This window comes from Thrips palmi, unplaced genomic scaffold, assembly GCF_012932325.1.
Source record: "Thrips palmi isolate BJ-2018 unplaced genomic scaffold, TpBJ-2018v1 HiC_scaffold_2, whole genome shotgun sequence".
Taxonomy (NCBI): domain Eukaryota; kingdom Metazoa; phylum Arthropoda; class Insecta; order Thysanoptera; family Thripidae; genus Thrips; species Thrips palmi.
The window spans coordinates 5,744,749-5,768,713 of NW_023144629.1; the positions used below are offsets into that span (position 1 = coordinate 5,744,749).

The 23,965-nt window shown below is 59.1% G+C and overlaps 1 protein-coding gene across 2 annotated transcripts in view; it reads right to left on the bottom strand.

Moving 5' to 3' along the window:
* Positions 1 to 2,198: 2,198 nt before the first annotated feature.
* Positions 2,199 to 23,965, bottom strand: part of LOC117647006 — a 69,422-nt gene continuing 47,655 nt past the window's right edge. For both annotated transcript variants that reach the window (XM_034388485.1, XM_034388484.1), the window contains exons 3-8: positions 15,535 to 15,627; positions 12,083 to 12,170; positions 10,740 to 10,825; positions 4,609 to 4,716; positions 4,440 to 4,499; positions 2,199 to 2,333 (exon numbers count right to left, since the gene is read on the bottom strand). In XM_034388485.1, the coding sequence (XP_034244376.1) occupies positions 2,247 to 2,333; positions 4,440 to 4,499; positions 4,609 to 4,716; positions 10,740 to 10,825; positions 12,083 to 12,170; positions 15,535 to 15,621 (516 nt within the window). In that variant the 5' untranslated portion in view covers positions 15,622 to 15,627 and the 3' untranslated portion in view covers positions 2,199 to 2,246. The remainder of the gene's footprint in view (positions 2,334 to 4,439; positions 4,500 to 4,608; positions 4,717 to 10,739; positions 10,826 to 12,082; positions 12,171 to 15,534; positions 15,628 to 23,965) is intronic.

Consider the following 23,965-nt stretch of genomic DNA (forward strand, 5'->3'; position numbering starts at 1 on the left):
TATGCCATAGTTTGTTTCTTCACCCACGAAGGTCAAGACAGAACTCAAACATTTTCCTCAGTTGACTGCTTAATGCGGTACCATCACTCTAAGTTTACACGACCCACAAAGAAGCGATGCCTCGGTGGCTCAGTAAGAAGGCTGAGGTGTCGGCCATGGCTCACCCAAAAATGGAAATATTCGTTTTTGGCGTGGCTACACTACAACTTGGGAGATTGCAAAAACCGCAGCGTCCCAACACGGAAAGCAGTCCCAAGAGCCTTGCGTGGCCTTGCGTCCTTTTAGCGGGGCTGTGGCAGTGGGCACGCGGGGTTGGCAACCTTGCATTCTGGTCACGACAGGGCCGGCCGCGGTGGGGCGGGCCTAGGCGGGCCGGGCCTCGTCAAATACTCTGGCATTGCAGGCACATCTGCTGGGGGCAGGTGCGGGCGTGGCGTGGTGGGGTGGGAGGGGTCTCTGCTCCTTGCCTATTTGGTGCCGTGGTCCTCTGACAAATGTCAGTGCCAGGACTCCGGGAGGGAACTGGTGGCTCCGACCGCCCGGGGTTCATGTATACCAATGTATACCAAATGGGCGTTCTTCAATTCAGGCCCCATTCCCCATTCTGGGGCATGCCGTTAATACTGATTCGGAGGTTCGGGTGCAAGCACAATGAAAAAAGAAACGACAGGGCGGTTGCCTTTCATTCTAAAGTAGATTTTTTTTTATTTTCTCCAACATACCATGGTGTGATATTTGCTTACATAAAAACGATACGCCACAGCCACTTACTCTATCCCTGGCAAACTCACCCGATAAAAGTTTGTTTCCCTACAACTTGAAAGCACGTTGATCCGTTTTAATACAGGGGGCGGCACATAGGAGACAAGCTTAAGCCTAGAGACTGTCGTTGTTCCTAGAAAGATAAACTAAGCAGGAGTATCACACACAGACAAGGGGAATGACCTACAACATTTTTTTAAAATCCCAACTAAAATTACAAAGCTTTAGCAGAAAATTGGCATTGTTTTGGCAGCACATCAAAGTACACGCGTTACATGGCTTTTATTCTTTCCTCTAAGACATACAACTAACTTCAGTCTATCGGCTCGCGTTTCAAGGGAATGACCGGTGATAATGCGGCCTTCGTGTTCGCCTCGCCTTCCTGCAGCGAAGCGGTGGGGAGGGGGGTCGGCTGCGCCATGTGTTGCAGCAGACTGAGAGTCGCTTTCGTCGCTCCGTCTCTCTCCCTCTCATGGGGCGTCGCGTATAGGTGCGAGAGAGACAGAGCGACGAAAACGGCTCTCGGAATCAGTCTGCAGGTCCGGAGAACTGTAGTCTGTGGGCCGGGACAACACGGGGCCTGATTGGTGGGGCCACTTCAGCCCCTCCCCCCTCCCCCTCCCCATCCCCTTCCAATCAGGCCGTGTTTTGTCATGTCAACTCACGCGCACTTATGTTTCTAGATCCACATTTACTTTCATTGTCCCCCAAATTCAGCAAACACACACACACACGCACGCATACACTCACGCACACAGACAGACGCAGACAGTACTCAAACACAAGAGGCAGACCACCTCACTGTGCAACGGCCACAGACCGACTTGGAGACGCGGAGCCAAAGGAGTCTGCCTGTTCCTACACCATGATATGCTGCGACCCGCTGGCCAGTTTGGCTGAGCCGGCCTCCTACCCTTGACTAGGCGGTCGTCGGACAAGCTTCAAGTTCACAAACCCACTAAATTTCCATTCAAAAGGGGAACACGTACATCACCCCAAAGTCGCACAACAACATTCCACTTATTTCTTTCAAATAAAATAGATTCTGCACTTTCAAAAAAAAAAAAAAATGAACCCGTCATTTTTGTTTTTGTTTAAAAATAGAGTGGTAACTGAGGATGGCTGCGTGAACGCTCTAGTCAGACTGCGGTGACCTCCTCCTCGTCGTCGTCGTCGTGGTCCAGCATGGCGGCCGTCTCGGAGTCGCTGCCGCTGTTGGCCACGCGCGCGCAGCAGTCCTCGTCCTCGCTGGAGCCCGGCGTGCTGGTGGCCGTCGACGGGGACCCCCGGCCGAGGCCGTGGTTGCGCCGGCGCTGGCCGAGCCCGTGGCCGAAGGCGTGGCCGAAGCCGTGGCGGCCGGCGCAGGGCAGCGCCGCGCTGCTGGGGCCCGGGCCGTCCAGGACGCCGCCGTCCAGGGCGCCGTCGCTGTCCTCGGCCTCCGCGTCGTCGCGGCGGTCGCCACGGCGGCCACTCGCCACCCGCCATCAGAGCTCCACCTGCTCGGGGCCGCCGAAGCGGACGCCAGTCTTGAGCGCGCGGTACACGCGCAGCACGCAGTGCAGCGCCACGCACTGCAACAACGGGGAGGCTCACGTCAACAACAACAACAAGCCGGAGTAGAGTCAGCAGCGCTCAAAGTGATTGCGCGCTGCAGGCCGGACTCCGGACTTGGGAGACGGAGGCGGTGCAGCGCGGCAGTGGCAGGCAGCGCGCGCCTCGAAGTCTCGAAGGCTGCCAGCATGGCCGGGCTGCCTCGGCGATGCCTTGACGCAATCAGGAGATGGAAGGCCGGCCGTCACGTCGCGACGCCGGCAGACTCTGCAGTCGTCGCTCTGTCTCTCTCGCACCTACACGGGACGCCCCACGAGTGCGAGAGAGACGGAGCGACGAAAAGGACTCTCGGAATGAGTCTACTGGTGACGTCCTGGCCAGCGGGGCCACGCCACGGCCGTCAGAGTGCTGCGCGGAGACAACGGGTGCAGCGGGCTGGCCGGGCCGGGGTTCGAATCCCGCCCGGGGCGGATTCCTTTTTTTTTGTCCCGCTCGGCTTTTTGGCTTTTAGGTGCGGCCGCTGCGGGCCGATACCTGTCTCTGTCGCACTCACGGGGCGTGCCGGCGTGCCGCAGGGTGCGAGAGGGACGGAGCGGCGAGACCATTTCTTTGGAGTCACTCGGCTGTATGTGGAGTGAGGCAAAGGGTGCAGAGGTCGCCCGGTCCCGGGGGAGCGCGCCTTTCCGTCGACAAACGGTCCAAATTCGAGCATGTTGTGCTGGAAGCGGCGGGGCGGCGGGGAGCAGGAAAACTCCCCTGCGGCCTTGCTGCCAGCGCTGCCAGTGTGGGAGCACTGTTGCAGCAGCAAAGGCAGCAAAACGCCCGGATGGCCGGCCCGGATGGCAGGCAACTCCTTCTTGGCAGTTTTCCTCGGTTTTTCTGGCCGTCCGGGCCGAAAGAGAGACGCTCTGTCTCCCTCGCACCCCTAGCGGGCGAAACCGCTCTTCGGCATCAGCCCTCTTGGTGCTTGCTCGCGTACTGCCGGCCTCTGACTGATTCCGAGAGTCGTCGCTCTGTCTCTCTCGCACCTATACGGGACGCCGCACGAGTGCGAGAGAGACAGAGCGACGACTCTCGGAATCAGTCTGCTGGTCCGGTGGGAATGTCGGAACGGCCGCAACACGTGTTGGCCAAACTCATCAGGCGACAACAATAAAGCGTGAGCAAGTTTGGTTTCCCCTCCCCCGCTTCCACTGCCCCTTCGATGCCCGGCAGTGCCGTAAACCTCTCCGCAGAAGGCGCTGAGTCCGGAGAGCGGGGAGTCGTCTTCGTCGCTCTGTCTCTCTCGCACCTACACGGGACGCCCCGCGAGTGCGAGCGAGACGGAGCGACGAAAAACGCCTCTCGGAATCGGTCCAGCCAGGCGCAACGCGCAGCGCGCAGCCGAGCTGCTGAGTCTGAGCCCCCAACACGCGGAAGGCCCCGGGGGAAGGCTCTGGTTCTGGTGCGGAGCCGTGCGGAGCGCAGCGCGGCAGAGCGTGTGCGGGCTGCTGGGCATTCCCCCTCCCCTCCCCTCACAGTTCTACGGCCTCCTCCTGCAGCCATGAGGCGACACGTGATTAACGCACGTTTCCAACTAATTAGCGGGAGCGAGGCATAAATTCGGTCCGAGCGGAGAGAGGGCGCTGCTGCCGCTGCACACTGGATTCCGAGCGTCGTTTTCGTCGCTCTGTCCCCCTCGCACTCACGGGGCGTGCCGTATGTACGTGCGAGAGAGACAGAGCGAGGAAAACGACTCTCGGAATCAGTTCGCTGCCGCTGCTGCTGGGCCGCAGCAGGGCAGAGATTCCGAGATTTGAATCCGGGGAGACTTATGTTGCTCATTATCAGCCGGGCGGAGATATTGGGAGCGAGCCAAGCGCTGCAGAGCGTGCAGAGCGTGGCCGACGGAGAGCAGGCAGCGCAGCCGAAGCGGCGCTAGTCAAGTGTTTTCCCGCGCAGCGACACTCGAAACCAGTTTAGGTTAGGTTAAGTTAAACACCGTTTGGAGCCAGCTTGTCACGCCCTGCTGGTGGACGGAGCGATGTTTGCGCGTGTGGGAGTAGGTTAAAAGTGTGTGCGTGAGGCTTCTGTAAAATCAACGGTGATTAAAAAAAAAATACTTTTTTTTTCGGAGGGTGACTTACGTTTAAGGCCCCACGAAAAATTAGGAAGCCCCCTTCCACCTTACACAGGGTGTCGAATTCCTGCGGACAGCGTTGAAATCCAATTAAACATACTACTTAAACACCGTCACTTAAAAAAAAAAACAGTTTATAAAAGAAAACAACAAGAAAAATGATTGTTTGTACTGACGTGGTTGACGTGGTCCCGCAGCACGTTGGAGTACACCGTGCCCACGGCCTCCATGGCCAGGAACGCGATGGTCCCCACCACCCAGGGCACGATCATGGGTGCGTTTTCCTGTTAAACAACAACAAAAAAAAGATCAACTTTTTTTTTTTTTTTTTTTTTGGGGGGGGGGGGGGGGTCCTCGACGACACGCAAGAACACAGCAGCAGCGGCAGCACACCAGCGAACACCGTTGCCGGGCCTGGCGTGCTGGCCGCCCGAGCCGCCGTAATCCGGGAGGGAGACGCGTTGGTTCGCACTGGTTATTCCTGCACACAAAGTAAACACCCAAGTGCTCCTCTCCTGCCGCTAACGAACGAACGAGCGTCGCGCGGCGCGGCACGGCGCGGCACGGCACGGCGAGGTGCGACACCCTGCGGTTCTCTGCGGGCACGGGGACCACGGGGGCGCGCGCCGAGTGGCACTTTACCACGTGCGGGGCGGGGCGGGGCGGGGCGGGGCGGCGTCCGCTCCACTGCGAGCTAGTCCCCGTCTCCGTGCCCGCGAGGCAACGCGAGGCAACGCGAGGCTCTGCGACGCAGCGACACGACGACACACACAGCGGCGATGTGCGGCACGGCGGCGGTGGCAGCGCGGTGGCAGCGCGGTGGTAGCGGACCCCTCAGCGAAATAACACTTCATTAATTCGACGGGCCGGGTGCGTAGCCTTCCCAATTGGGCTGCAGTTTGGAGCATCTGGCAGGCTGCCGCCCGACAGCCCGCCAGGGTAGGCAGTGCGGCGACGCAGCAGCGCGGCGCGTTGCCTACCCGCACTTCTGCGGGCGTTCGCCGTCGGCGTCGAGAAGGTGGAGAAGAAGGTGGAAAGAAAAAGAAAAAGGAGAAGAAGACATGGCTACGGCCTTGCCGGGGCCTTCAGAAACAGCCCCGCGACGAGGCGACGACGAGGCCCGCACGCAACGAAACCCTGATTTATTTGATTCGTCTGTGTGTGTGCGCGCGTGTGTGAGTGTCTTTGGCGTTCCTTTGCGTGATTGAACACACACACACACACACGCGCACGCCGTCCGACACCGTGCACGTGACGATGTGTCAAAGGAATCCTCTAATAGAGCTCCTTCGCCTTCCTCGGCCCGCCGCAAATATGATCCTATTGAGACGCACACCAGCCCCCCCCACCCCGCCCCGCCCCACCCCCCCGCCCCCGCCCGCCCCACCCCGCCCCGCCCCACCCCGCCCCTCCCCCGACTCAGAAAGTCTCTCGATCAATCCGCATACACGGTGTCACCCTGTGGGTCGCCCGCTCTCTCTCGCTCTTTCTTTCTCTCTCTCTCTCTTTCTCTCTCATTTCGCCACACCAGTCTCCTCCTTTTATATCTGCTCCATTTTTTTTACACTTCCTTCCTATATTATTTCCTCCCCCTTCCGTCTAGAAATCCCTGCCGTCTTTTGACGCCCGCCCCGCCACGCCCCGCCCCGCCCATCTAGACCCCGCGGGCACCAGGGCACCAGCCAGCCAGAAGGTCTCTATAAAAAGGGCTGGACAATAATGCTGCTCCTGCATTCGGAACGGAGATAGCGCGAAGGGGAAAGGGTGGGGGGGGGGGAGAATTCGGTGTTTACGGTGTATACAGCCCGTTACGGCATTGCTGCAGCACTGTGCGGTGCGGCGAACATAAGTATGAGGACGGATTCACCTGGAAGGGGTGGGGGGATCCGCAGAGGACGAGTGTGTGCAATCCGCAAGCCCGCTCACACACACACACAGATCGCAATGAATGCCGCAGTGGTTAGATCCACGCATAGACGACCACCAACGGGGGAAAACAGTGGGGCGGAATTTGCACTACACACGATGGCCCCTCTCTCCCTCCCGACCGCCCCCAACACTGCCTGGTGTCGAAGGGGCGATAAGAAGGGGGGAGGGGGGGAGGGGGGGAGGAGGAGGAAGCGGTCGGTGGTCTGGTGGAGCGTCTAGGATTAATTGTGGCATTGTAAGCATGAATATAGGACAGGGGGCCGTGCCCCGTCCAAGCGGTCCAAGCACGCTGGCGACAATGGAGCCATGCAGACAATGGCGTGCACCGCTGCAGCCCCCCAACCCACCCCTCCCCCATCCAGCCCGCTGGACGTAGCCACTGGCCGACGTAGATGGACACACACACACAGCGTGTGGAGGTCTTATCTACGCCTGACTTTTCGCTGAGTGGCCGACAGTGTGCGCGCCGCTCTGCCATGGCTCGGCGGAGCACTGCTGACCCCTCCGCTTCGCCGCTTCGCCGCTTCGCCGCTCTCTGGAACTAACAGACACGTTATCATTCATATGCGCCGCGATGGCCGAGTCGAGGGCGTGCTGCGTTGCAGGGGCGGGTCCAGGGCCGGCCTGGGGAAGCGGCAAGGAATCACGTTTTGCCATGGCATTTCGGCAAAGTGTGGCTTTTTGCACACCTTTCAGGTGCCTACCTAGGGGCCAAGAGAGGGTCAAATCTGCTTTTACCAGCCCCCACTGGATCCGCGTCGACGGCGTGCTTCTGGCGGTGGCGTCGCCGCGTCACCACGTTGCCGGGACCCCGAGGGAGGGGCGCCCCAGGCACCGGCGGCAGCAAGGCGGCAGGCAGGCCGCGCCGCCCGTGCAGATTTATTCATTTTACGGACATTCATGCAATGCAGATTCCGTCCGCCCGGCCCGCGCTCGGCGCGCTTTAAAATGTCATAACAGGAGAAGTTTTTCGGTAGGACAGGACGCGGGCCAGCCGCCGCCAGTCCGATTGCCAGCGTCCGCGGGGAGCGCGGGCAGCGAGAAAAAACGATGAAAACTGAGGCCCTCCCAGTCGCCGTAAGAGTGTTCCCCGGCCCTCCCAGTCGTCGAAAGAAAACAGGGCAAAAAGGACACTTTGAACGGTGGGGTGAACCTGATGTGAGCGGTCAGGTCGAAGGGTCGAACGGGTCAAAAAGGGTCGAACGGGTCAAAAAGTGTCGAAACGTTTCGAAAAGGGTCGAACGGGGCCGCTTAGCGAAATGGAGAATGCGCCATTCATTCGACGACCCAGAAACAGAGTTTAAGGATTCGTCTGGCGACGAGTCGGGCGACGAGATACATAAGCCGACGTGGATTAGTGCGTAGCGCGCGGGACGGGGCGTCACTCGAGCACCCTAATAATTTGCACCCTCCACGGGCCCTTGAGGCCCGTCTGGCCCTTCTGGCCCTTCTGGCCTGACAGGCGCCGTCCCCAAAGGGCCCGGCGAGGGCGTCGCGGCGTCGCGCAGGGCTACGCAGGGCCCACCTCAATCCACTTGTCTTTTCATGGCCGCGCCGCCCGTCGCTCGGCCTGGCTCGGCTCGGCCCGTCCCGGCCGCCGACCCTGCCCTCCCTCTCCCTTTTGCCAGCCTCGGCTTCGCCTCCGGGCCCTTCGCGTCTTGCGCAGCCCTTTGGAGCCCTTTGCATTTCGGCCTTATGCACTCTGAGGCCCTTTCATTACCCCTCTGCGAGCAACGCGTTGTCCGGCCCGTTGCCTTCTCGTCGCCTTTTCCTCGTCGCCACAATTGCATTCTCCAGCCCCCCTCTCTCTCCGGTTTGGCTGCGAACGGGCAAACGCAATATTTCCGTGCGATGACGTGCTTGCTTGCCATCGAGCTCGTCGAGCTTTCATCTCGCTGAAACGCCTCGACCGTTTCGTGTGTTTGCACTGGAAGGATGTTTGGGGGGGGGGGGGCGGTTGAACTGACGAAACAAATTACTGTCTGCATCTGAGCGGCGCGGTGGGGAGGCTTGGGAGTAGGGGGTGCCTTCGGCGGCCCGTGCGGAGCGGTGCGGAGCAGTGCGGAGCTCAACAGTCCTAGGCGCTGCCGCCGCTGCCGCCCCGGGGGGCCCGCGGGCCCTACAGTGGCTCGAGGCTCTGGGGGCTTGTTTACCCGGGGAATCCAATCATTACACGCCGCCCCTCCCCCCGCCCCATGTTGCTTCGCGTTGCGCTGGTGCGTTGCCCGCTGCTGACAGGTCGCCGCTGCTACACTGGGCCAGCACCGGTCGGGTCGTTTTCCGGGTCGGCCTGTTCGTGTCAGGTTAGGTTAGGTCAAGAGTCCGCCTGCCACATCCGCTCGGCTAGACGCGGGCCTCCCTGGCGGGGCCCTGTCGGGGGCCTCCGAGGCGCAGACACCAATATGCGTACTCTGAATGGGGCTGGCTGGCTGCCCCGGCGGGGCGGTCGGGCCACACTACAGTGGCGCGGCCAGGCTCGCCGTACGCCGAGCCGTATGCGGTGTCAAATCCCATTTCGGGGCGCGGGAGCTGCGAGAGCCCCAGACACGGATCGAACTGAACAAGGCCGGGATAAGGGCGGGGCGGGGCGGGGCGGGGCGGGGCGCGGCAGGGTATTGGAACACTGAAACCCACTCCAGGCGGGGCGGCTGCGTCTCCGGGGGGGTCGGAGTGTACACCTTTCAGTGGATGCATGGATGCTGCGTCTTAATGGTGCAAGGCCTACTGCGGCGGGGTGAGGAAAACAGACAACAGCCACTTGCGGCATCGCCCGCGCCGTCGGCAACCCTAGGGCACCCTTGGCCTTGCAGCCAGCAGTCGGCAACCCTAGGGCGCTGCAGTCGGCAACCTCGTTGCGCTTGGAGAGCACGCCACTCGGTGAATGCAGTGGACTCTTCCTTTGTCGCGACCGAAGCCTCGGTCCCCCTTTCCACGGCAAAACCGGAGCAATACCGTGGATCTAACCATGAGCAAGCCGTGCAAGCCGCCCTGGGCTGTCTCTCGAGGAGAGAGAGAGAGAAAGAGAGAGAGAGAAGAAAATTTCTGTCGATTCTGGCGGGGTTTCAGACGCGGGGGTCGGTCGCAGGCCGAAAAAGATAGGTTTATACTTTTGGACGCAGTGGCTGGTCGCACGGCGAAAAGACACCTTCTTTTTTTTCGGCGGTGACGTGGCCATTTCTTATTCGCTCTGCCGCCCGCCAATAGCTGTCGCCGACCGAGCGGGCCGAGCGGAGCGCAGCCGATAATTGGTTGGCCAGCCAGCCGGCCGAAGGAACGCGGAGATAAGCAGCGACAGGCGTGTGACCATCGGACAACAACAACAATCACCACAAAAAGCAACCAACAACAACAAGAAAAAAAGGCGGGAAAAACGGGTGACGACGACAGCGCGAGCAGAGAGAGAGAGACGAGGTGGCGTTATTCGTTTCCCCGGGTCGGCAACGCGGTGGTCGGTGATTGCCACAAAACGGATAATTCCGATCCCCTTTGAATGCCGCGGCGCCTCGCCGTCCGACGCGGTCCGACGCGCCTATCGGGTTAATCCAAGTCCCGTCCCAGTTCCGTTCCGTCACAGTGGGCCAGAAGACCGGTGGCCAGAAGAACTTGCCAGCCGCTTTCACCTGCCGGCAAAACTCTCCAGTTCAGCCCGCCCTGGTTCGTCAGCCCACGCGTCCGTTGGGTCCGCTCCGCTCATCGCGTTAGCCCCGTCCGTCCCTTCCGTCCCTTTCGTTTCCGCCCGGACCGCTAATTCCACACCATTTCATTTTTCGCGGAATCTTTTCGGCGCCAGCGTCGGTCCAGTGTGGTTCCAGCGTGCCTCCAGCGTGTATCGAGCGTGGCTCCAGTGCAGTTCCAGCGTGGCTCCAGTTTAGTTCCAGCGTGGTTCTAGTGTAGTTCCAGGGTGGTTCCAGGGTAGTTCCAGCATGGCTCCAGGGTGGTTCCAGCGTACTTCGAGCCCGGCCGGCTTCGCCAATCAGCTTACTCCATTAGGACCGAGGATAGATTTCGGGACGGGAAAGGAGGGGTCCGAAAAAGGAGGGCGACGAGCGTGTGCGGACATCCGGCGAGCTCATTAGTGCCCGGCCGGCCGAGGAGGAGGAGCCTTCCGTCTCTCTCGCACACACTCTGCCTGCGTCACTCACACACACACACACACACACACACACACAAAAATCTCTGTCACCAGGCATACACACATTACTGACTGTCTCTCTCTCACACGCACACACACCTCAAGCGGTCAACGAAACGAAAAAGAGACGGAACAAAAGAGACAAAGGGAGGGGAAGGCTAACGAATAAAAAACACGGGGCGAAATGGAAGAAGAAAGAAGAAAAGAGGGAGAGAGAGATCGCTGGGGAAATCTGTAAAGGCGCACCTTGTTGACGGCGGCCAGCAGAATGGTGCTGAAGAACACGCTGGCGAGCTGGCAGCCCAGGTTAGCGAGGTACGAGATCTGGACGCCTGGAACAAAACAAAGCGAGTTCACAAACACCGGAAGTAATAAGCAAGGGGGGCGTCCAAGCGAGCATCCTCCAATTTCGTAAATATTTTTCCAAGAATTCAAAAAAAAAAAAAAAAAAATGCCACTAAGTACGGAAGGCGGGCAAGCCGCGGCGGCGCTAAGCACACTGGTATGAAATAACAGCCGAGCACTAGCAGCGCACTAGCGAGCAGAGCGCCCGTTTGTCACGTCGGCACGGTAACGTTGGTAGCGGCGGTAACGGCCACCAACGCCGCGGGCATGGCACACTGTGCGCACCTGTAAGCAGGGCGTCGCACAGTGGACTGGCCAGAAGAGCAGAGTAGGCGGTCAAAACCCTGGACGCGTTGTCTACAGATGCATACTTGGATGAGTTCACACCCATGACATATACATCTGTAGTTGTGTGTGCTCAGTATGCATCTGCAGATGCATACTGAGTGCGCACTTTGTAGAGCGGGGGCAGTCTTCCCTCGTGCCTTTTGCAGTGGCGTTCCGCGCCAGGTAACACGAGCGGCAAGGCGAGCGCTTTCGCTGCTCTCAGAATTTCCATACACTAGGAGGAAAGTAAGACAAGGCTCACCAACACACACGCGAGCACGCCGACACACACACACGCGCGCGCACAAACACAGAAACAAAACGGGAACAAATAAGCCCCGGAGTGTTTGGCTCGGTTGGTTAAAGAAGGGGAGGAGTGCGGACACGAAGCAAGCGGTGTCCGAGAGTCGTTCTCGTCGCGCTGTCTCTCTCGCACTCGTGGGGCGTCCCGTTTAGGTGCGAGAGAGACAGCGCGACGAGAACGACTCTCGGAACCAGTCTGTGTGCAGGTCCGCGGGAGCGGTAATGTAAACGGCGGCGAATGGCGTCGCTGCCTCGTCCTTTTTTATGCTGTCCCTGTTTTAAAGTGGAGGTAAACAGTTAAACAGGGGAGGGTGGATTAAGCGGGATCACAAAGGGAGAGGGCAAGGTCGGGCTGAAAGTTCGTGACATCGCGACGCGTGCCGTGCGTGCGGCGTGCCCCGCCCCGCCCCGCCCCGCCCCGCCCCACCACAGGAAAAACCGGGATGACGATGACGGTGTGTTTAGCCAGGCAAATACACACGCGCCGCCGCCGGCTAAAAAAACAAGTACGAAAAAAAAAACACATCCAACAAAAAGCCTGGCAAAGGAGAAAATAAAAATGGCTGCCTCAAAAAAAAAAAAACAGAAAGGATGAAAAAAAAAGGACGACTCACCCCAGTAGACGTCCTGAAGGGCGTCTTTCTGCCGGGCGTTCACCACCAGCCGCCAGCCGCAGAATATGGCCACCACTATGGACATGCCCTGGAACACAGAACAGGCAAATTAGCAATTCAAAAAACGAAAACAACCACAAAAAAATAGTCCTTTTCGTTGGTTTGCGGCGGCACGTGCGACCACGGGGCGGGGGGCTTGGACCGTCAAAGCAAGTGCGGAGAACTCCACGGTTTCCCCGCGGAGTTCCCCACATTTGGTTTGACAGTGTGCTCGTCGTGGAGTACGTCGTCACGTCGACACATTAGCTCCGCAGATAGATCCGGACTACTTTGCGAGTGTACGCTCCGCTGACTTTGTACCTGACAGACACACACAATGACAGCAAATTGATACACCACACTACGAACTACGCACCGCGCGCGCGGCACAGTGCCTCAGACATCCCCGCCCCGTGTCGGCCGGTCTGTCTGTCTGTCTGTCTGTCTGTCTGTCTGTCTGTTCGTCTGTTTGTTGGAGAGTGCCGCACGCTTAGGATTCAGTCTGGGCAGTTGGACTACCAGCCAGTCCTTTAGCTCGTCTATCTTGTCTCCCTCTCTGTCTGCGTGTCCGTGTCTCTCTCTCTCTCTCACTCCCACAAAGCCACCTTCATCCCGGGTCCTCTCCTCCGACACGGAGCTAGTTTGTTGTTCGCCGGGAGACACAAAAGAAGGAGGTCTAAAAAAAAGAGAGCGACAAAAACACTATTGGAATGTGGCCTTGTAAACAACCAAAGTCGGCAATATTTTCAAATTTTCTTTCTAGGTTTATTTTTTGGGTTGGCAGCCTGGCCAACCTACGGTTAGCCGAGGAGTGTGGCGGTGGGGGCGGGCCCCGGCCGGCAAAGACCACGGGGCGGGGACCACGGGACAGGGTAAAGGAGGGACCTTCTGCCCCGGCGGCCGGCCTCCGCACTCCGCACACCGATTCCGAGAGTCCTTTCCGTCGCTGTCTCTCTCGCACCGGCACCGGACGCCGCGTGAGTGCGAGAGAGACAGAGCGACGACTCTCGGATTCAGTCTGCTGGCTGGCCTGGCCGGCCTGGCGGCGTGCATTTGGGGTACTGCTTGTCCTTCCCCGGCACCGCCGGCACCGCCTTCCACCAGAACGACCGTCCCTGCGTCCCTTCTGGCAAATGTGCGGCCGAGCCGAGGCCAGCCGAGGCCACGCAGCCGTTGCGCCGCAACAGCGCCGACCCCGAACTCTTTTGACCCTTTGCCTGGGCAGAGCGGTCCGGACGGCCCGCACGGCAAAAACGGTGTTCCTGGTTCTCTGTCCAAAACTTAAAAAAAAAGATGGGGATTTTTTTTCACGCGAGCACTGGTAAGGCCATACTCGCGGCAGCAACAGGGTGACGACGACGACGGCGGGGTGACACAGCCCGCTGGCCGCCGTCCAGCGATCCCTCGCCACTCACTCCGTCTCTCTCGCTCCGCCGCGAGTGCGAGAGAGACGGAGGCAGGTCCACCTGCATTAACTCACTGCCGTCGATTTGCCCCGCCATGGCGAACACTGATGGCGTTCGATCATCCCAGTGATGGCGTCGCGCCCACCAGACCCATTCCGAGAGTCGTTTTCGTCGCTCTGTCTCGCTCGCGCTCGCGGGGCGTCCCGTGTGGGAGCGAGAGAGACAGAGCGACGAAAACGACTCTCTCGGGATGGGTGCGCAGCCGCGCCCAGCCGCGCCATTCAAGCCCCGTCCGTGGTTATTATACTTGGCCGAGTTTGAGCAACGGGGCGGGGCGGGGCGGGGCGGGGCGGGGCGGGGATGATCCGGCCCGCTGCACGCGCCTCACGCCTTGTGCCGCCTTGTCGCCATGGAGACGGCGATGAGCACATTCAGCGCCCCGAAATCAATCAAGCAGCCTCTACTTTGCTCCGCTCCGCTTCGCCCAGTATCGCCCGGCCGGCGTCCTTTGCTTCCCGACGCGCGGGGCTCCTTCATTTCTTTCCCTCGCCTCATCCGCCACTCCAGTGCGGCCCAGCCGAGCCGAGGCGCGTAAAAAGGGCGACCGGGGATTGGCCAGTCGGCGGTCCGGCCGGCGCGCAGCTGCCACACTGCCGCGCCCCAACGAGCAGTCGTCAACGCAGAACGCAGCGCCGCACCGGGCATCCTCCCGGCCACTTCGGGCCGCCCCGAGCGTCTTCGGGCGACTTGGAGCGCCTGGCAGGTAGGCCACTTCCACGGCCGACGCGCGCGCGCGTTCGGCGGGCTGGCCTATGCCGGGGATGACAGGCGCTCAGCACCTCGCTCAGCGCAAGGAGCCTCCTAAAAGTTGCCACGCCGCCTCCTCACTTGGGTCCTAATTGGCGTGCTCCTTGATCACGGCCAGCACGGCCAGCGCGCCTTGGCTTGGCCGGGATTCACCCAGACTAACCCAGCCTCGCCCAGCCTCGTCGCAGATGGGGATCATATTGCTGGTGGCGGGTTTGCGGCCACGTGCGGGCCTAATGACCCGCACGCACACACACGCTCTACTCTCTCTCTCTCTCTCTCTCTCTCTCTCTCTCTCTCTCTCTCTCTCTCTCTCTCTCTCTCTCTCTCAGCAGGGGGAATGTTTTTGGCTGCCTTTTTTTCTGTTTGTAAAAGTTGTTCTGAACTTTGAAAAAGAAAAAAGACTAGAAGAGAAACAGGTAACTTATTTTTTCCCACTGCCTTACACTTTTCAAACCTTTGTTTTCAAATAGTGCACTGGGCTGCCGTGGCTGCGTGGCTGCCGAGAGTCATTGCGACGGACAATGCAGTCCAATTACTGATGGGCAGAGGTCGCTCCGTCTCTCTCGCACTGCGGACTCTTATTGTAGTCGCGTTTGTTGTTGTTGTTTTCCGCGATGTTGTTTCGCTTGTTGTTGTTGCTGCTCCGCGCTTCTCTTCTTTCCGGGCAAAGACAATGGGAATGAGCATCATTACCGGGAGGTTTTTGCTCGGCGAGTTTGATCGGAATAAGCCTGTAACGACGACACCACCGCCGGCAGCAGCAGCACCACCACCACCATCACGACCACCACCACGACCACGACCACCACGACCACGACCACCACCACCACCACCACCACGACGACCACCATGACGGCGGCGGGACACCAGAGAGCACGGCGTTGGGCGGCGAGAGGAGGAAGGGAGGGGCGGCGGCCTCTTGGTCGCACGGCAAAATAATGGCCCCATTGCAATGCGAGGATACGCCCCGATAAATTATGGGGGGGCCCTCGGACCGAAAGCGGAGGGGAAGGGGGAGGGGCATGCATGTAAAAGCAGAGAACGCGAGGAGGATGATGATGGACGAGATCGAGGAGAACCGGGATCAAGACGTGTCATCGGACGGCAAAAATCACGGTCGTGTATGGGAAGTGTGCACTGACCTACCCCCCACATATTTACCGATGAAATGGCACCGTCTTTCCTGTTGACACTCACCCCCGTGTACATGGCGGCGATGAGGGCGTTCCTGCGTATCCGGAAGTTGGTCGACCCCCGGTCCAGGGTGGAGTACGTGGAGATCATGACGTCCTGAAAACACACAAATCAATTTAGTGTTTTTTTTTTGTTTTGTTTTTTCGCACCGCAGGTATGGTAAACAGGTCGGTGAGGTGAGAACAAAAGGATGAATAATTAAAATATTCGCAAAACTGCGAGGATGGGGTGGGGGCGGGGGGTGGGGGTGTCTTTTTGTCTGTGTGGGGGTAGCGTGCGTGCCCCCCTGTGTGGGAGGTCGGATCCAAAAACGAGAACAAAATACGGTCGTGCACGCACGAGCGCGTCAGAGGGGCGCGCGCGTGTGGTGTGTCAGTGTGCGCGTGCCTCTGTGTGTGTGTGTGTGTGTGCGAGTGTGAGTGATATTTCACACGTACGGGCTGTCGCGGCAACTCACTTTTCGAGGGCGGTGTTATTCGCAGCAGTGGGTCAGTGTGACAGGGAGTTAGTTCTCGCGGTGACTCTCTCGCTCATCACCGCACCGCGCAGTGAGAGAGAGAGACAAATTCAAGAGAAAAAATATTTTGGGGTATCCTTATTTTTTTTCGTAGTACATGTCGTCTAGATTCTCCTAGCGCAAGAATAGGGTGTGCTAACTCCGAAGCACGTCGTATGGGCACTCCAAGCGTCACTGCAGTGAGTACCCTTACGGCGTAGTCACGAGTAGTACAGCAGCCCCACGGTTGCGCGCCGCCATCTTGATGCCCCATCGGCCGTCCGCGCCTCCGCGGCCACTGCACTGTACACAAGGCTGTGAAAGGCGTCGCTCCGTCTCTCTCGCACTCACGGGGCGTGCCGTGTAGGTGCGAGAGAGACGGAGCGACGACTCTCGGCATCAGTCCGCGAGACGCACAATGCCGAACGGAATGCCACACTGCGAGGGGCGGGGCGCGGGACGTGACTGCAAGGAAGATACCGACGGTAATGGTCTTTCCGCCACGCTTCGCCACGTCACGCTACAACAGTGTGCCGTTCCACCAGCTCCCCCAGCGAGAAAGCCTCGCACCACGACGGCCGAGCCGGGCCGGGCAGTGCGTGGCCACGCCTTGACAACAACAACAACAACAACAACAACAACAAAAGGACTACAGCAACGGCGCATTGTCTATCCTCGCACTCTTTCGCCTCCCTTCCACGGTTCTCTTTCACTTGTTCTTGTTTGCGCGCGCGCGTTCTATCGCCGACGGCCACGCAAGCTCCTTGACCTTCATTTCCATTCTTCCCCCGCGCGCGCGCGGCCACTGCACTGGTGGGCGTGGGCGGCCGGTTCGCAGTGTAGCGGCGGGCTGCAGGTGCGTCGGCTCGCCGATTTATGGCGCCCCGTTCTGGATGACGGGTTACTATGTAAGGACCGCTCTAATGAGTCCCACACGCCTTCATCGGTCTGTCTGTCGGTCTGTCTGTCTGTCTGTCTGTCTGTCCGTCTGTTCGACGTCCGTCCGACGCGTGTCTTGCCATGTGCGACACCAGGGTCCGAGTTGTTGTCAGCCTCGGCGACATGGTGGCGGCGTTGTCCCGCTGTTTAATGTTTCAGGAGCGGCGGCCTCTGGGATCACACCAGGCCCGATTGCTCTTCCAGTGGCGTAGCAGCTGCCGCCCCCTCCCCCTCCCCCTCACACGCCACTGCAATCATCCCAATTCACCCTATGGTCGACCTGGTTTTCCCCCTCCAGCGCTACACTTCATATCACCCCCTTTCCTTTTTCCCTCCGAGGAACAAAAATGTATGATAAAAGAAAAAGAAGGGAGTAGCCTCCTTCGAGGGGTCTAGCCACCTTGCAGGGGGGCCGCCTCTCGACTCACAGTAGGCCAGAAGACCGGTGGAGGTGGTCAAAATATTAGACGCGTTTTCGAGCTCCAGAGTCGCTAAATGGGACTCGAACCGAGCGTGTGACCCCACCAATGGATTACTCTCCGTGCGAGGAATCCATCGGTGGGGTCACACGCACGGTTCGAGTCCTGTTTAGTGACTGTGGAGCTCAAAACGTGCCTACAGTTTTGGCCGCCTCCGCCGGCCTTCTGGCCCACTGTGCGCCACTACTGTGCCTGGGCCCGGGCCGCCCTCACGACAGCCAGCCTGCCGTGCGCACTTCGTCACCGCGGCCGGCGTTTCTCTGGCGCGCTGCAGACTGACTCCGAGGGTCGTTTTCGTCGCTCCGTCCGTCTCTCGCGCTCGCGGGGCGCCCCGTCCAGGTGCGGGCGCGACGACAGCCAGCCTGCGTCGCACTTCGTCACCGCGGCCGGCGTTTCTCTGGCGCGCTGCAGTCTGACTCCGAGGGTCGTTTTCGTCGCTCCGTCTCTCTCGCGCTCGCGGGGCGCCCCGTCCAGGTGCGAGGGAGACGGAGCGACAGGCTCGCCTGCGTCTTGATTTACGTGGCGTGGGAAAGGCCGGAGGCGATTTATAGACATTGGGCGGGCCTTGCTGCTGGGCCTGCCGGGCCTGCCGTCAGATATCGCGGTGGGGGACGTGTTTAAACAGTATGCAGACCGTGGAGAAGCCGTGGGGAAAAGGGTGGGTTAAACAACAGTATGGGCACACACACACACACACACACATACACACACGGCAGCGCCTTTGTGTCTCGGGACGTTTCCCATTTTCTTGCCTTTGCTTATTGGCAGGTAGGGTTGACCGCGCGGCCCTTGCCATTCGTTACCGTGCGGGGGGGGGGGGGGGGAGGACGCAGGATGAATAGGGGAATCCCTCCCGCACTTAAAGGTCCTTCTGGTCGGCGGGCAGGACAAGCGAGGGGAAAGCCACGAGTTCTTATTTCCGCACCCCTTTCTCGCACTTCGCTTCCAGAAGGTGCTCCTTCCCCACTCGAGAAATTCTCACCCTCTCCCGACCAAGAGACACTCCACAGTGGATTTGCCAGAACACCGGCGCCAGCGGCCGAAGTTCTAGACGCATTTTGAGCTCCAGTTTGAGTGCCATTTAGCGACTCTGGAGCTCAAAATGCGTCTAGAATTTTCGGCCGCCTCCACCGGTCTTCTGTCCCACTGGGCGCTCCACCCTCACCTCCCCCATCGCAACGTATATAAGGATGGAAAAAAATGAGCGCCGGAGGCTGTGAGCCCTCCTTAACCTCCTCCAGGACCCCTTCAAGGACCTCTTCAAGGAGCTCTTCAAGGACCAGTCCCCCATCGGCGGGCCGGTTATTCCAGGAGGGCCCGTCATGATAAGGCACCAGGTGACAGTGACAAACCGGGCCAAGTACCCCGTCAGAAACAAACAACGAAGCCAAAGGGGAAAAAGCCGAACGCGGAGCGAGTGTGGGAATGATGTGTGGCGAAGCATCGGCGCCGAGGCCGGAGGGGAGCCGAACACAATCTGCGGGCATATTCGCCGCCAAACTTGCAGCGAGCCAAACAAAAACCAAACTTTGCTGTTCCCTTTCACTTTTAGCCGTAATCCAGGCAGCCGAGGTTTTCGGCTGCTCTCTTGCTCGTCGGCCGCAGCCATCTCTCTCTCCCTCCCCCCCACCCCCCTCTCTCTCTCTCTCGAACGACGCCATCCCTGCTGTTTGTTCTTTTAAGCAAAATAACACACACGAGAATAAGGGCCTTTTGCGGGCAGTTTCTTTTTCTTTCGATCAGATTTACAGCGCAGTGGGTCGTCCCGCTGAAAGCACCCAGAAGGGAATCGAGAGGAGGGGGTCGTCGGTGACCCCACTTTGTACAAGTGGCGGTGTACGACGCCGTAAAACTCGAGCGTATTTACAGTAAACGGCTTGAATTTACACACACACACTCCACTCTCGGCTGTGCTGTCCCACACTGCGGCCGGACCGGCCTCGGAGAATGATGGTGAAGTGCCACGCGGGGAAACGCTTCGCGCCACATTTCGAATCGCAAACAACGCGACCAAAGTGTCGTGTTGGTTTTCCGTGATGGAACGCAAATAGGGCGCTCACTTTGGTAAGCTGCCCGTCCGAACGAAATAATCAAACTGAAATAAAAATAGACCGGCCGGTCGCTTGCTACCCGGTCGAACTGTACTGCCACGCGCGCCAATTCCACCAGCACCACGCTGGAGCAACGACTAGTACACTGTTGCGCCAGAACGGCCGCACCTATGTTCGTTAAGGTTGACGTGAGGCAGTGCCCAAAACCTTTGCAACGATACTGAGGTTTAGCAAAGTCAATGAATCATTTTTTCCCACAGTGTGGGAGGACAGCCTGCCGCTTTGTTTGCCAGTCGACACCGCCCGTGTATGCCAACTTATTCGACCCAATCCAAGTAGTAATAGCCTCAGTATCCGACCGTGCGCCGCCGTGCGCGTGTGGTGTGCCGAGGGCCCAACGAAAGTTGGTCCGGTCGTAACTTGTACCTCCCCCCCCCCTCCCTCCCTCCCTCCCTCCATCTCGCCGCAATCCAACCGGTGCCCCATCTGCAACGCCGGACCGTACACCACATCGCAGACCACCGGCGTATCTGCCGTCCGTTTTTACGGTCAGAACGAGTGAACACTGCACTGTCAAAAAAAAAAACAAAAAAAAAAACACAAATCTAACCTAACCAGAGTACCGTGCGGCATCGGCATATTTTCACGTGAGTTTTCTTGTCACACTGCCGCTTCCCGCCTGATGACCCGTCAACACAAAAGTGCATACATTTAAGAGAGAGAGAGAGAGAGAGAGAGAGAGGGAGAGAGTGCATCGCAGGTGAAGCGAAAGAGCCAATTTGGCGTGGGGCCCGGCCCAAGTCCAAGCGGCCTTGCCCCGGGGGACGGCAGGTGGCGCAACCTGGCAAGCTCGCCGTAACAAGCAGCGTCTGGCGCGAGACTCGTGCCGATCCGGGATCCGGGGAGGGACGTTTTTCTGCCTGGTTTAGTTTTAATTAAAGCATCCAGCATTCCTCAGACAGAACGGGCCGAGCTCGGTCCCATACCAACCTTCACGTCAAAAAAAAAAAAAAAAAAAAAAAAAAAAAAAACGGACAGGGGGTTGTCGCGTCGCCGCCGTGACAGCCACTCGCAATGTGTCACCTTTCCATCCTGCCCTGCTTATCGAGTCCGCTTGGTTCTGTCTTGCTCTGAGGTTTGCGGCAGGCCGGGCCAGGCCGACCCAGCGCCGTTTCCACTCGTGCCAAGAATGGATTCTAGCCTTTCGGCCCCTGCACTTCACCCCTCTGGCGTTCCCTCTCCGGTCTGCCGCCCGAAATGCCCTATGCCGTCCTAGTCGAAAGTCATCTAGCTTCGTAGCTCTCCGCCTGCCGAAAGTTTTGTGTGCATAACGGACGAAAGAATCTTAATATTTGCATTCCCTCTTCCCGCCTCTTTCTTCTCTCTAAACGTTTATTCCCTTTTTTTTCGTGTATTTTTCCTTGTCTCTCAAATCACACGGTCCGTCGTCCGTGCCTCGTCGCGGCAAAGGCGGAGGGGGAGGGAGGGGGTTTAAAGCGGGGCCCAAAGAGTGGAGGCGGGGCATCAAATTCAAATCACGATTCAGATTCACTCGCTGTAAGTGCTGTGCTGTTAATTCATATTGCGATTCCGCGCCTTCTCCGCCGTGGACCGGCCCGCCCCTTTCAGTGTGCCGGCAATACTCCCGTGCTGCCCCCCCCCCTCCGGGCACAGCTTCTGCGCCACTTGGCCCTATACTGCTCCAAACTTATACGCCCGGTACTAAGTCAAATAATGGCTGGTGAGACACACAACTTGGGAATGAACGTCCCCCTCCCCCTCAGAGAGAGGGAGAGAGAGACTGGGAAGGGCAGAGAGAGACAGAGGTACGGAGAGAGGTAGAGAGAGGCAGAAAACGCGTGCACACACACACACACACACACACACACACACACACACGTGACCGAGATGACGTGTCCGTGCTTCCCTTATGCATTACGTCGCCGGCCACCAAGTTTGAGACGCGCCACCGACGTTGGCGGTGGAGGCCCCGGCGGCTCCTTGCCACGGCGTGGAGTCGCCCGCCGATGACTGTGTATCCGCGGACACAGTCAGCCAAAACGAGATCAATTTTTGAAAGTGAAAACGCGAAAGCGACGCGCGCGTGGGAAACGGGCCAAATGACACTGGCTGGACATAATGATGCCTTCCTGTCGTTTTCTTTTTGTCTGCGTGTGTGTGTGTGAGTGTGTGTGCGTGTGTTGAGGGTGTGATGGGTAGGCGCCGGGATGTGTTGTGATGTGTGATGCCTTCCATTCCAGCCAGCTGGTCTCATGTGGTCTGGAACGTGCGAATGGAGGGAGGGGGGGGGGGAGGGGGAGGGGAGGGGGGAGGGGCAAGATAAGGAGCAGAACGAGGGAAGGGGAGGCGAAAGGGGGAGGGGGAAGGGAGAGCGGGGTTTTGGACAGAGAGAGAGAGAGGGGACAGTGCCTCAGAGCTGCGGTGGTCGATTGTGTACGAAAGACAGAGTGATTTTCTTGTCCAATGGGCACACACACTAACACACACTCACGCACGCCCATTCACACACTCACACACACAGCAGTGGCTTCCGCGAAGGGAGAGCACTGTGTGTGTCGCGGCGTAATTCGCAGGGAAAGGCGGCGGCAAACGGAATCATCGATGCGCCAGTGTGTGTGTCTGTGTGTGTGTGTAACATCGAACGGCCGCAGCGGCGCCGGCACAAAATAATTAATCTCATCGGAAAAGCGATGGCAAAAGCGGCGGAAAGTCCGGGGAAATCCGGGGAAAGACTCGGGGAAAATGTGTGGCGTGCCGATTGGATTCCACTGCCGACCACCGCGTCACTCCGGAGATTAACCTGAAAAATAAAATAAAATAACAAAAAAAGGGGCCATTTCCAGACGGCCCGAATCGTGGTTTTAACCAACGCGGTTTTATCAGAAACAGTTCGCGAGCCGCGTTAGTGCGTTCGGCAGATCCAGCGGTTTGAAACACGCTTTCCTCGCGTTCGAAAATGACTTCCATTCTGACCTCAGCCCGACAGCTTTCAGGATGAACTCCCTGCGGATCCCCCTTCCCCCCACCCCCCCCCTCCCCTCCTCCAGTCCACTCATCTCCATCATCGCCAGTGACGGGCGGTTGTACTAATGAGCTATGCCGGTAAAGACAGGGGGAGGGGGAGCGATGGGAGATTGTAAGCAACAGGAGGGGGAGAGAGAGAATGACTAGAAGTACCGGGCAGCAACAAGGCCAGCAGGAGTTCGCTGCGACCCACGCGTGTCGGTTCGGTCGCAAGGCTTCGCCCGGCTTCGCAAGGCTGGCCGTTGACGGACTGGGGGTCGGCGTTGTGGCGTTGCGGCGTGCGGTGCCCGGGGCCCTGATGGCTTTTGGCTTCTAGCCTGACAACTTATCGCCGTCCACGCAGCGGGTGACCGTGCCTCTGTGTGTGTGCGTGTGAGTGTGAATGTGTGAGTGAGCGCGTGCTGTGTGTGCTAATATGAATACGGGTAAACTGGCCGGTGACAATGCGCGGCTCATCCTGGCTTCACAACATAATGGCAAAAGCCGTAGCGTTCGGATCATTTCGAAAAATGGCGACGAGAGAGGCGGGAGTTGCGTGTTGGATTGGGGCGCCTTTCTGAAAGGCCTGGTCTGAATGTCGAGCGCGCCGCGCCAATCGCCGATAAAACGAATTTTATTTTTGGTATTTTTTTTTTCTCTCATGCCGCTTGTGGGTTTTGTTTTTGTTGTTTTTTTTCTAGCAAGCGAGCGGACGACTGATTCAATTGTTGTTTTGTAAGGGAACAGGTGGACGAGCCGTAACGACCGGCATGGAAATGAAGATAAGGCAGGTCGGCCGGACCGATGTGCTTTTGTGCGGCCGCCATTCTTCCCGCCGTGTTGCTCTCGTCGCTATCTGTCTCTCTCGCACTCGTGGGGCGTCGTTCACGCGCGAGAGAGACAGAGCGAGACTCTCGGAATATCAGTGTGCTGCCTCTCGCTGCTGCTCCGCCACGACGTCGTCTGCTTTTGTTTCTCGACGCTACATCCGGCGGGAGCACTCCATGCCGGTGGTGCTTCTGGTGGTGGCGGAGGAGGAGGAGGAGGTGTTGGCGTTGTTGGCGGTGGCATGGTCACCACGCGGCAACTTTGCGTTTTCACACCGAGGAGCTCGCAGCTCTCCGTTTTTTCCCGCCCCGTTTTTGCCCCCCCCCCAGCGGACGGTCGCGCGGACACCAGCTGGGTGGCGCTCCACCACGGCCCCCGCCAATTACATTTAACGCCTGGCGTTTTAAATGATTGCCACGCGCAAATCTGCCCCCTCCCCCTCCCACCACAAACCGCCGCCAGCGGGAGGCCGCCCGGAGCGGCTGGTGCCGAAAGAACTCTGCTTCCGTCTCTCTCGCACTCATGGCGCGTCCCGCAAGAGCGCGAGAGAGACAGAGCGACTAGCAGTGGAGCGACGGCGGGGAGAAAAGCGCCTGCGATCGCGAGGGTAGGCCGTC